The sequence below is a fragment of the Diplotaxodon limnothrissa genome, linkage group LG12 (genome assembly GCF_057381915.1).
Source record: "Diplotaxodon limnothrissa isolate DT_005_m linkage group LG12, D_limnothrissa_male_GT1.1, whole genome shotgun sequence".
NCBI classification, from domain to species: domain Eukaryota; kingdom Metazoa; phylum Chordata; class Actinopteri; order Cichliformes; family Cichlidae; genus Diplotaxodon; species Diplotaxodon limnothrissa.
In genome coordinates, this window is record NC_140607.1 from 25,985,261 (window position 1) to 25,997,678 (window position 12,418).

A 12,418-nucleotide genomic window follows, 5' to 3' on the forward strand; every position below is an offset into this window, starting at 1 on the left:
ATGCGTGGAAGTTTTGTTTGTGCAGTGGTGCTAACAGAACTTGTATACCTCTCTAATTTATTTGCAGACCGAGTCCCGGCTTTCAGGCTTTTGCCATCTGTTGTGTTTGCCTCTGCTTCATTTCACAGAAAATAAATGACAGTGTGCAGGTTTACAGAAATGTGTTAGCTGTAGTCCACCATTCAAGTCTTCTGTGCTTGTTTTTGTTTTTTTGTTTTTTTTTTACACTGTTGTCAATTATTATTTTTCCAGCGCTTTCTTCGGTATAAGATGAATGACAGTGACTGTGAATACTGAATTATTTTTCCTTGTGTACGTTTTCTGTTAGTTATATATGTCAGAGTCGCCACACGTAAAAGGTTTCTGTTGTATTTTCCTCCTTTTTTGTAAAAAAATCCACAGTGCATTTTCAGTGAAAGTCCTTTACACACCTACTTACACACATTGCAACACATAGCAGGCATTAATAAAATTAAGAGTAATTAGTGGATTTGCCTTTTTTGTCAGGCAGGTCATTTTATGGATTATGTTGATATTCTTTCTTTAAGTGAATCAAGATTACACTTTCTTTTCTAATTAAGATACGCTTTCCTTATTCTCTAGGTGTAGTATCTCTCTGTAGTCATGAATTTTTGTGTTTCATCCTGTTTTGTTCCTGTCACATACTTTGTATATATTGCTCTGTATCTCTCCACTATTTATAGTGTGCAATACCAATAATCCTGCGTCGTAAAAAGGAAATGTGTAGTTGTCCTTCAGAGTGCTAAGTATTCATCTAAACCATTAAAAATTCTGTATCTTGAACAGCCTCTGAAATGAATGTATGGGAACTGTTAAGACCTACATTACAACCATGAGCAGCTGGTTTGCTGGTGTTTTTGTTTTCTCCCAAAGCGCTGCCTAACAGACCCTTTCTCAGGTGGGATCACTAATTTTTCCACTCTCCATTTTCTTTGTCCTCCTGCAGTTGGCCCTGGAGGATCCGGTGCACAGCGTTTCTCTCCAGCAGTTTGTCTATGAAAAGCTGAAGGCGCAGCAGGCCCTGATGGGGGACCAGGGCTTTGGAGCCCTGATGGAAACTGTGGACACGGAGCTCGTCAGGCAGCTCCAGGAGTTCCTCCAAGGCCTCTAAATCACATCTAAAGTCTTCACTACCTTACAGAAACGTCCTTGCCTAATGCTACCCTCTGACCCCATTTTTGAAAATGTACTGGAAAGGCTAACAATCTGCCTGACATGTGGACTCCTAATTCAAACCTCCCCAACCTCTGCCCATGCTATGCCTTATCTATATTCAAAACCTAGCCTAGTCAACTGTCCTCAGCTAACACCCCATGCCCCCACCGACCCCCGCCGCCCTCTCTATTATCTTATTTCTTGTCCTTCCCTTTTTTATAAAGACTGGGTTTATGTGGGTCAGAGTATCTTCACGTTTTTAAAACACCTACATGACAACATCAACGCACTAGAGCTTCCACTCAATACTTATATTTTTCCTCACTTTTTTTGGTTTTGCTGTGAAATAGGTAGAAAATTGAAAAAGTTAAATTAATGTTGTGACGGTTGGGGAGTATGGGGGTGGGGGAAGAATCATCTGCAGTGCCAGAACAGGAGCCTCGGACTATTTTCTATGGAAAAACATACAGATTGTAGCAGAAAAGGGGATAAATCAAACCTGAAGGACCTGAAGCAGTGTTTACAGAATCTATTCTTAAAAGAGAAAAAAATGAAATGTAATTTTGTATGTATGTAAAGTATGGATGATATTCTGCCTGACATTATTTGTTGTTTGTTTTTACATCATGTTAATTTCTCTACAGCTATTTTTTTTAATAATAATTTTGTCATAACCTGAGGTCAAATTGAAGTAACTACTGAGAGAACTAAAGTGTTTTTTTTGGTTTTCTTTGTATGGTGGCTTAGAATTTTGTTTTTTGATTGCAGAATGGGGGCTTTTTAAATGGTTGATTTGTAAAAGTGCTGAACTATGTTTATATATACATACCGCTGCTAATTGATGGTGTGTTGGAGCACTTTAATAACCAAAATGGTCACATCTTTTTCATTCTTTTCACGTCAGTATACTTAAACACAATTGTAGAAGACCTCAGAGTAGTGCGACAGGATTGTGCATACTAGGCTGAAGTTGCATTAGGCGCATTGAGAGCCTTATCTTGATTTGGTGCCACATCTTCATTTTGACTTATTCCAAATGTGACATGCTGTTAGGTTTCGTCCTCACTTTAATTTGGAAGAATTTAATTCTGGCCTGTGCGGCTGTTATCAAGTGGCTTTCAGAGCCATTGAAAAGAATCACAATGCATCACTGGTGGAAAAGAAGTTAGCTGTCCTGCAGTCTTTTTATTTTTGTTTCTGAATTGGCCTGTAATTGGCGTGACAGTTTGATATATTTGATTTGAGAGGAGTCATTTGTTTTTGTGTTCTATCTTAAAATGCTTAATAAATAGGAACGAACCTATTTGATAAAGAAAAGTAATAAATTACTGAATATTGGCACTTAAGTATTTAATAGTTGCATTTTTACACACACAGTAGGAAACATTGTCTAAACTATGTCGCAATTTTAGACTCATTTACATAAGTTTTTTTTTATGGTTTAACAATTTGTTTTCTTTTTTCATCGTGGTGCGTGTTAACCTTCTCGAGAAAGCGATGGCCCTGACATTAGCTCCTTTGACACTGTGATAAGAGTTGAGTAGCAGTCAGAATTACAGCCTTATGCTTTCAGCCTTACCTGCCCGTGAAACACAAGACCTTTTTACTATTATGTTGACTACTTAACTAGTTCAACAGTAGAAGATTTCTTCACTTGTTAACTCTTGATTGAAATTATTAAGTTTGTTTTCAAAACGACATAGTAGAGGAAGTTCTGGAGCTATAACTCTTGGTTATGTTTTCATGGGGAAAAATACTTATATTCCAAAGCCTTCAATAAAATGCAGTAATCAGCCAGAATAGTTGTCTTTGTATTCCCAGTGCTTATTTTGTGTAACTGAAAACAGTAGTCCCTATTGAGTTTTTGATGTACTTTTTTTGTTTTGTTTTGTTTTTTTGTTTTTTGCAGTCTTATTCTATTGAGTGCATTTTTCTAGCAGATCAGACATAATTGTCCTGCAGATAATGCAATGGACTTGGAAGTTGTCCTTAATTCTGGAACCTCAAGGACTGAGCCACTGATTGCAGTGAAAAGGAGCACGAGTGGGAGAGGCTGAGGACACTGAAATATGATGGTAAGCATAAGGTTTAGATGCATCCTCTCTTGAGAGTACAGCATGACTGATGTGCAAACTCAAGTCAGTTTGGTAGACGCTCTTTTTTTTCTTTTTCATTTTTTTAAAGGAAGCTGTCAGTTAGAAAAATGGGGCAATAACTACTGAGAAAGTACAAGGAAATGAACTGGCAATTAGTGGGAAATAGAACTAGATCCTACAGCCATGCTTGTGGCTCTTTGGTTTGAGCAATAGAAAAAGTTCAATTCAGTTCAGTTTTATTTATATAGCGCCAAATCACAACAACAGTCCCCTCAAGGCACTTTATATTGTAAGGTAGACCCTACAATAATACATACAAAGAAAAACCCAACAATTATATGACACCCTATGACCAAGCACTTTGGCAACAGTGGGAAGGAAAAACTCCCTTTTAACAGGAAGAAACTTCTGGCAGAAGCAGGCTCAGGGAGGGGCAGTGATGCCAATGCACAGAATAAATATGACTTTATGATAGTTTTATGAGAGAGTTCAAGTGATGACTGAGATTATTACAATTCATTCTGGGGAATAAATTGAATAAATTTTTGTACAAAATTTGTTCACCCTCACCAAAATTATTAGAAAGTCATCCACGATATGCCTTTTGACTGGTGTGCATACTGTATGGATCTGTGTGAGACAAAACTGTAATACTTAAAAACAAACACCAGGTTGAAAATCTCAGGTAACTGGTAAAATTAGCTGACTAAATTCGAACAAGCTTTCAAAAGTGGTGACCCCAACGATGGGTTTAAAGCATTTGATTACACTTTTTCAACATACTATTTTAAAATGTTTGCGCACATTATCATTATTGACCTATAGCACAAACCACTGCTGTGGAATGGCTACACTTTAACTTTGAAATGCTTAAAGCTTGTAAAATCAACCAAAAACTGAGGATTCTATTTGACACAGTATAAAACATCAATAAGTGTTTGAGCTGTCACTTGAAAAAGCATCAAAAGCAAAAGAACAACTTCAGAAAAACTTTGGGGTGGAAATTGTTGACGCTCACAAAACAGGTGGATATACAAAGAGCTGGAGTGACAAGTATAATCAGGAATTCAATATTATTCAGCCATAACAATGAGCCTGGCAGGTAGGAAGTCAAAGATTCTGAAAGATTGTAATGAAAAGAGGAGTGAAGTGTGTCTAAAGACCCCAAAACAACTTCCGAGACACTAGTAAATGACTTAGCCTATTGGGAATTGAAGTCTCTAAGAAGACAATCACTAGAATCCTGCACACATTGACACGTTCAAGCCAAACTGTTGTATGCAAAGCACAACCTGGAGAACGATTACAGTGCATCTGGAAAATGTTCCCAGCACTTCACCTTTTCCACATTTTGTCATGTTACAGCCTCATTCCAAAATGGATTCAATTCATTTTTCACCTCGAATTCTACATGCAGTACCCCATAATAACAAAGTGAACAAACTTTGGTTGAAATTGTTGCAAATGTATTTAAAAATATTTAAAATTAAAAAATAAAGACAAAAATTTGTTGACAAACCTTGGCCCCAGTGTGAGGTCCACAGCGCTCTGGAACAAGTTATCATCCAGGATGTCTCTGTACATTGCTGCATTCATCTTTCCCCACAGCTCGATGCTGCCACCACCATTCTTCATTGTAGGGATGGTATTGGCAGGTGATAAGTGGCGTCTGGTTACCTCCAGACATTACGTGTGACATTAAGGTCAAAGACTTTTCGTTTTTACCCGACATGAGAATTTTGCCTGAATGGTGGATTACTGGGAAATGGGTGTCCTTCTGGAAGGTTCTCTTCTCTCCACTGAGCAATGCTGGAGCTCTGTCATCGACGGGTTCTTGGTCATCTCCATGACTATGGCGCTTCTACTCAGATTGCTCAGAGTGGCAGGTGGTCAGCTCCTGGAAGAGTCCTAATGTTTCCAAACTTCTTTTCATTTATATATGAAGGCCACTCTTTGGACCTTCAGAATGCTGCAGAAATGTTTCTGTACACTTCCCCAGATCTTTGCCTCGATACAATCCTGTCTCAGAGGTCTACACACAATTCCTTGGATGTCATGGCTTGGTTTGTGCCCCGACATGCAATGTCAAATATGGGACCTCATATAGACAGACATGCCTTTTCCAATCATGTCTAGCGAACTAAATGCATCACATCTGACTGATCATCAGTAGAAGCAGGACGTCCAAAAAAAAAAAACTAGGATGCTTGAAAAAGTGGTGTTAAAAAGTCTTTGCTCTATTTAACAGCACTTTGAAAATACTTGTGCCATTAATTCTGTTTTCATCTGTACATGCCAAGAAATTTAACATTTTTATACGCCCACTTTGTACTCTTCTATCTATATATAGGGTTTAAATTATTTGAGAATTGATGTACTCTATTTTCAGTTGCATTTAAAACAGCACTACAGCTTTTTGCTTTTTTTTTTTAATATGCATTTTTTAATGCTAAAAGGCAGCAGTGGCAGGAATTGGCCCATTTGTCTTAATTGGTAGAGAATAAATGTACTTCTGGCTACTGGTCACTTGAGTGGCTTATAGAGTGCAGAAGGGGTGATTAAGGATTCTGCACCCATCTTCACTTCCCACCCTGCCTTTCTTCCTTGCCAGCACTATTAATCCAAGGGACTCGGCCATTCATCTTTCTTCTCCCACTCTCTTTCATCCTATTGCTACTAGTTAGTTCTGTAGAAACGGATAAGAACCACAGGTAGACTTATCCGCAAAGCATTTTGTTAATTATCCTGTGGTATGCATGACAGGAGACCAGGGAGGATTAGCTCTAATCAATAATTTGCATTCTTCATTGGATTAGCTTCCCACTTCAAAGATTATCATTACACAGCAGCATGTTAACTCTAAAACTTTGGTAATTGCTAATTTTCTCATTTAAGTCTTCTAATTTATGTACATTTATCATTTCATTACCCGGGATCCTTTAGATATTCATTTTTTCTGAATGAGGAAAAAGAGGTAAAATATCAAAAAGCAAAATAAATTTAGAAGCCATGTTTAATCGGTGCAGTGAAGTTTTCTGCTTCACTTTATTTATTTTCACTGTTTTGGTACCTTTTTAAAAAAAAAAAAAATTCTCTTCAGAGACAAAAACTACAGTGTAGACTGTTTTAATACTTGCATTGCACATTTGGTAGCAATTAACTTACAAAAATGCTGTTGAAGGCTTTTTCAAAGATAGCAAGCGAAGTTTAAATATCTTTAATGTTTTTTTGTTTTTGTTTTTTTTACCTTTTTTCCTTGCTCCAAGTTGGTTCTGGAAATGATATCCAGTCTCATTAATCATAGTAAGTATGAAGCCACAGCCAGCAAACATTTACCTGATCTTAATGACTGAAGGGGCAGCCCTGGCACAGTCCTAAGGGTACAATTTTTACACTTTGATTGTATTAGCTTAAAAATAAATAAAATATAACTATTTGATACATTTTTGTCAAACTGCTGAAATGCATTGCAGAATCATGTTTATTTCTTTACACATACCTGTTTTTGTCTATAACTTGGATATTCGTGACAAGTCTGCTCACACACTCGACATCCCTCAAAGCCATGTTCCACTTTAGAGCCTAAAACTCTAAAGATGCATGCACTGACCACAGGGTACCCGTATTCTGATTGCTGATTCCAGCAGAATAACATGCCAGCTCACATTGATCATCTCAAACTGGTATTATAAAAGTTCACTCAAATGGCCTCCACAGTCATCAGATCTCAATCCATTAGAGCCCCTTAGAGATGTGGTGGAACAAGAGATTCATCTGTGCGAGGCTGTCATCACTGTGGACCAAAATCTCTGAAGAATAGCACTTTGTTGAATGTGGCCTTGAAAAGTTAACGGTAGTCCTATCTGTCAATATCACACTTTTATAGTTTATAGTTTTATAATTTATAACTCTAATAGAACACCTATTGGATTTAGTGGACGTTGACTATGTGCAAAATATATTTACTTTAAATATGTCCTTCCTTTGCCATGCTTCAACAGCTACCTGATTGTGTCATTTTGATTGTGTGCGGGTTATGTAGAAGAAAAGTATCAGTGACAGCATGTGGGTGAGCGCCCATTTGTCTATGCATTGATTCTGATTAGAAGTGGCGGTTCTTGTCTGCCAGTGGAAGCCTGTAATTAAAACCTGAAGTTCTTGGCATGTGCCATCATTATGTGGCCATACTGCATGTCTTTCAAGTAGGTGTATGTGCACTCATCGTATTGATGACTCAGTGTCCTCGTGTGCTCCTGTGTGCGCATCTGTGTGTGTTCGAAATCTCGCTTCTGTTACAGGAATATGAAAAGTTTGCTGATTGAAGTGTCACTTTGGTCCACTGATTAATGAGATTTTTAGGCAAGTGTGACAGTTGTATGGAACCTACCAATCAACCAACCAACCAGTCAGTGCTCCCTATTCAGAGAGCACTGACATGAGATCGATTACCTCGTGTAGAAATAGCGCCAGGTGGGGGGAGTGTGTGTAAAGTGGACATGACTCTGTCACATTAGTCACAGCAATGATAATGCCATTTAGCATCCTGACCAAATTATTATTTTGGTAAATTAATAATTAATATATTAAGTTAATGGGCAAAAATCATTTTGAATAACAGAGTGACTATCTTTGAAGTGATGGTTGAACTGAAGAATGAATTTAATAATACCGCTTTAGATTTTTAAAGCAAAACAGAATAATTAATGAAGGCCTACTTCGATGCAATTAAAGCTCCACAGTTTGAAGTATTTTTGTATTTTTATAATTGTTGATTTGTAGTTTGTCATATCAAGTCATTTTAATTACCAATTTGGGAATTTTATTTTGCTCATATTAATTATGTTTATTTTATTGTTTATAAAACTTTATTTCTGGTTTAGTTTTTATCAATTTTGATTTGTTTTTTAACTTTCACTACTCTGTGAATTTACCCAGTTGAGGTCGACAAGATATAAACGAATCTTTAATAAGCTGTATGGATGATGGCAAACACCTAGACGCTATAAAGCTAGCAGAAAAGATAGTATTCATTGAGTGAATGTAATCAGCATCATCACCTTAACTAGAAGTTGATGTCCTCACCTGTAATGTGACCAGACATTCACCACAATTACTATAGGTTGCTCTGCTCCAGTCCAAAAATGTGCATCATTTAAAAAAAAGAAGCTATAATTCAGCAGCATGTTATGTATAGATCCAATATCTAATTTAAAAACTTATAACTTGACTTTTAAAAAAAAAAAAATCTCTCTTCTTCCTCTCCTGTCTTCTCTGTCTTGCATCTTTCTTTACCTCTGTTTCACACAACATGTTTTTTTCTCTCACTGGCAAATTCAGCAGTTGTCTGCTAGCAATACACATTAGCTAGCAGACACCTTTTGTGACAAACTGCCCAGAGGTAGTTTTTGTGTTTGGTGATATTTGTAGAGCTGTTTGAAAATTTGCATTTCATGCTCAGTCTTGTTCTGGAGCTCTAGCTAAATGTTACCAGAGCTTTATTTACATCTGCGCCATGAACGGATTACAGCAAAGACAAGGAGAACTATATGTTCTGAAGTGTAAGCAGCTGTGGGATGTACTTATTTTCTATAACTCATATCTCCATACTGTCCAAGAAAGGGACACCAGATTGCAGAGCATGAAAAAAATGAACTAATTTGACAGTAATATGCGTTAACCTGCCTATCAGTTGTAATTACTCAATTAAAGGCTCCAAAAATGCTGTTGTGGATAATTAAAGCTCCCTTCATCCCCTGATCTGGGGCGGGATTTAAGAGGTTCAAAATATGTATTCCTATACAAACATAACGCTTCACGAAGGCAACTCACTCAGTTATGTAGACATCCCAGTTTTAACAAACATGCACCAAAACCTCATCATCCTTGTTGTAAGGACAAACCTGACCAAACTGACAGAGATGAACTCTTAACACATTTTCTTTATTCAGTACTTTTAGCTCATTTTTCCTCCTAAAGCCGTGTGTGTGTTTTATTTCGTTTAACACAATGTTTCTGTCTTTGTTTTTCATTTACGCTAACTGAAATCTTGCAGGATTGTGCCACTATTTGACACTTGTGCAAACGAGTACATGCCTTCTTAGATCATCATTACAAGTAAAAATAGGCTTTCACAACCTGCTACTCATCAGCAGTACGGCAGCATAATGCAAATAAATATTTAATGAGAGCTGAAACTACAAGACAAAATGTCACAGGAATTCTGTCAAAGACCAGAGACGGGAACGCAGGAAATGGAGTTCTACTGTTCTACTTCACGCCTCAGAGTATCACAGTACATTTTACGCTGCAGGCTGTAAGAAGTGAAGCCAACGTGAAACCCACAGGTGGGGACTCCAGTAATAATGCAGTCTTGTTTTCATCTTTTGCCTCCCTCTTGCTCATATAGAATAGAGTAGTAGTTATACTGCAGTCATATTACTGCCACACTTTCTCTCTCTTATCAACACATTGTCAGTTATCTCAGGATATGACTCAAGACTTTTTGCCTTTGGCTGGTTATCAACCCTCAGTACCTTATGAGAGTAAAATATTTCCTTAGCAAGTGCCAGAAACAACTCGTATATTAAAGCAGTTTTTGTTTTTTGCTCATCGTATATTTCGTATATTATTTATTATCTAAATTAGGAAATGTTATTGTATACTAGTCTTTATTCAGGTGAATCTATTTGGAAAACCTGCATTTGGGCTGCTAATGGTTTATTTATTATTCAATTATTATTCATTCAATTTACAATCCTGTGGCCTGAAATGGATTTAGATCCATTATGTTAAGGTTTTCTTTCAACTGAAGATAAGTGATATATAAGATAAGATAAGATAGAACTTTATTAATCCCTCGGGTGGGTTCCTCTGGGAAATTCGACCACTGGAACTGACCACTGTATCGATCATCTGTAAAGCCAGGGGGTTCTTGTGACCTGTACAGCATTAGTAGGCTATTTTCTTTCTAATTGAGTCGCTTAATTTATGTGTTGTTGTTTTGATCTTCTTTTCTCCTGACTTAGGTATTGACAAACTAATCCGTCTCCGCAAGCCATCATGGCATCGGCTGACATTAAAGGTAAAACAAAAGAGTGTTTCTCGCCTTACGCTAGTGAGAAAATTAGGAAAGGCGATGATATGAAAATGTTTTTAGTCAAGGTTTCTGGAGGGAAGTAATCCATTTTCAGCTGTGAACAAAAAGACTCCCAATAGCTGCACATTAATGTTGATGTCAAGCAACATTTTAGTTTGAGTCCAGCGCCCAGGGCACAGTGATAACAAACTACCTTTTTCCTCACTGTATTAAAGAGTCGTTTCATTTAGAGAAGTCATTGAAAAGCAACACATTATGACCTATTTAATGTAAAACGCATATGTAGTACTGTGGAAGTGCTTCAGCATTGAATGTTTGGAATTTTACCCACCGCACAACATCAGGCGGGATCATTTTCCAACGTCAGCGCAAACATACAGCAAGAGTAATAACGACAAGAAGAACAATGATTTTCCCACAGCAGATTTGTGCCATGTGTGGAGCAAAGCAAAAAAACAGTCTTGACTTTAAGACAGTTGGCAAATGTGCTTGTTCACAAAGGCTTAAAATTAGGGTGTTGAAACTCAATAGGAAGAGATGATTAGATGCAATCAAAATGCATGTTATGCATACAAACAACCTAAAAAGCATCAGGCTTTTTAGGTTGTTTGTATGCATTAAGTTAAAAAGAACTGAGACCACAGCTGAAACTCAAAACTAGACACTTTGACTATCCCTAACTACTCTAGAGCATTACCCCTTTTTTCTAAACATGAAAAAACCAAATGGACCAGTGCTTTCCTAAAGAAGAAATTTATTTAAGTTCATTTTCCCCATAAATGGATGTTTCAGGCTGTCAATGTCATTGTATTATCCATGAAAAGATAGTGTAAACGAATGGAATTCTGGAAGTGAAATAATTCTAAAGTAATCCCCTGAAATGTCTGGAAAGGAATCATTGATAAGTGGTAGCCATAAAGGAAAGTAGATAAGGCCTGTATCTGAAAAGACAGGCCCTTATCAGTGGTATTATAAACTAAAATGTCCTCTTATCGGTTATTCGCTGTTTAATGGCACTCAGAGCAAGGTGAATAAAGTAAAAAAAAAAAAATTTAAAAAGGCACAGAAGTCAGAGTAATATCGTTCTTGGGAACAGAAGGATTACTTGAGTGTGTATATATACACAGTCTATTAAGCATTTTCATTGGAGGGTATTCATGGACTAAGTGACTATTAGTAAAACAAGATAAATTAAGAAAAAAGCACTTACATTAGAAGCGCATAATCACAGAAAAATGACTGAGAATCACATTCCTGTGAGTAAACGTGAGGAAGCTGTTGCCATGGGATTAATGACCCCCCTCTCTCGTGTTGAGCCTGTTCAGCTCCAGCTGTGCACGACAGAAGTGGAGCCGAGCGCAGCGGCAAGCCACTTGCGTGTGCTGTGATCTTTCAGGTATTGTGGCAGTACTGTCCACATGAACAAAATAGATTCACAGTCCAAGAGACGTGTCTGTGAATTGTCACAAATGCAGTTAGTGGGAAAGAAAAGCAAAGAGCCTTACTGTAACAGCAAAAGCTGTGTTTGTACAGTTTTTTGTTTGATATAGACATCGGCAGTGGAATCCCCTGTCCATGTTCACAACAACGAGGAAATCCCCCTGGAGAATGTGGTGATGTTGCAGGTCTTTGAAGCTCACAGTTTCTGAAACATGTTACACAGCGTGATAAATTAGAGGTGAAGTGATACCCCAGTCAAAATCACAAACACAAATTTGACTTTGTAAGCATTGCCAAAATATTTTCTGCAGTGCTTTTGTACTGGACTGATTAATTACCATTAGGTGTTCTTATTATAGTGACCACCCTGTGGAGAAACTCAGAGGATAGTTTTCTTCTGTCACTGCAGCTGCTCATGTATCGTATCAGGAGTAGTGTTTATAGTCAAAATGAGACTTTAATCTCCACCGTAGAAGGGATACATTGGTGGTAATTAGCTAAATGACATCTCTTCAAGCAGGAGTTAAAATTGTCATTGGCTAATTTCACATCTGATGGGCTGCAAGTTTAACTGTGACACGGCAGCTGCAATGACTGCGAGCTTTTGTTT

At 37.4% G+C, this 12,418-nt stretch overlaps 1 protein-coding gene across 1 annotated transcript in view; it reads left to right on the top strand.

Annotated features, from left to right (window-relative positions):
• ipo11 (importin 11) overlaps positions 1-2,826 on the top strand; it is a 127,541-nt gene extending 124,715 nt beyond the window's left edge. The window contains exon 30 of the mRNA XM_085367379.1: positions 968-2,826. Coding sequence (XP_085223505.1) covers positions 968-1,132 — 165 coding nt within the window. The 3' untranslated portion in view covers positions 1,133-2,826. The remainder of the gene's footprint in view (positions 1-967) is intronic.
• Positions 2,827-12,418: the final 9,592 nt, after the last annotated feature.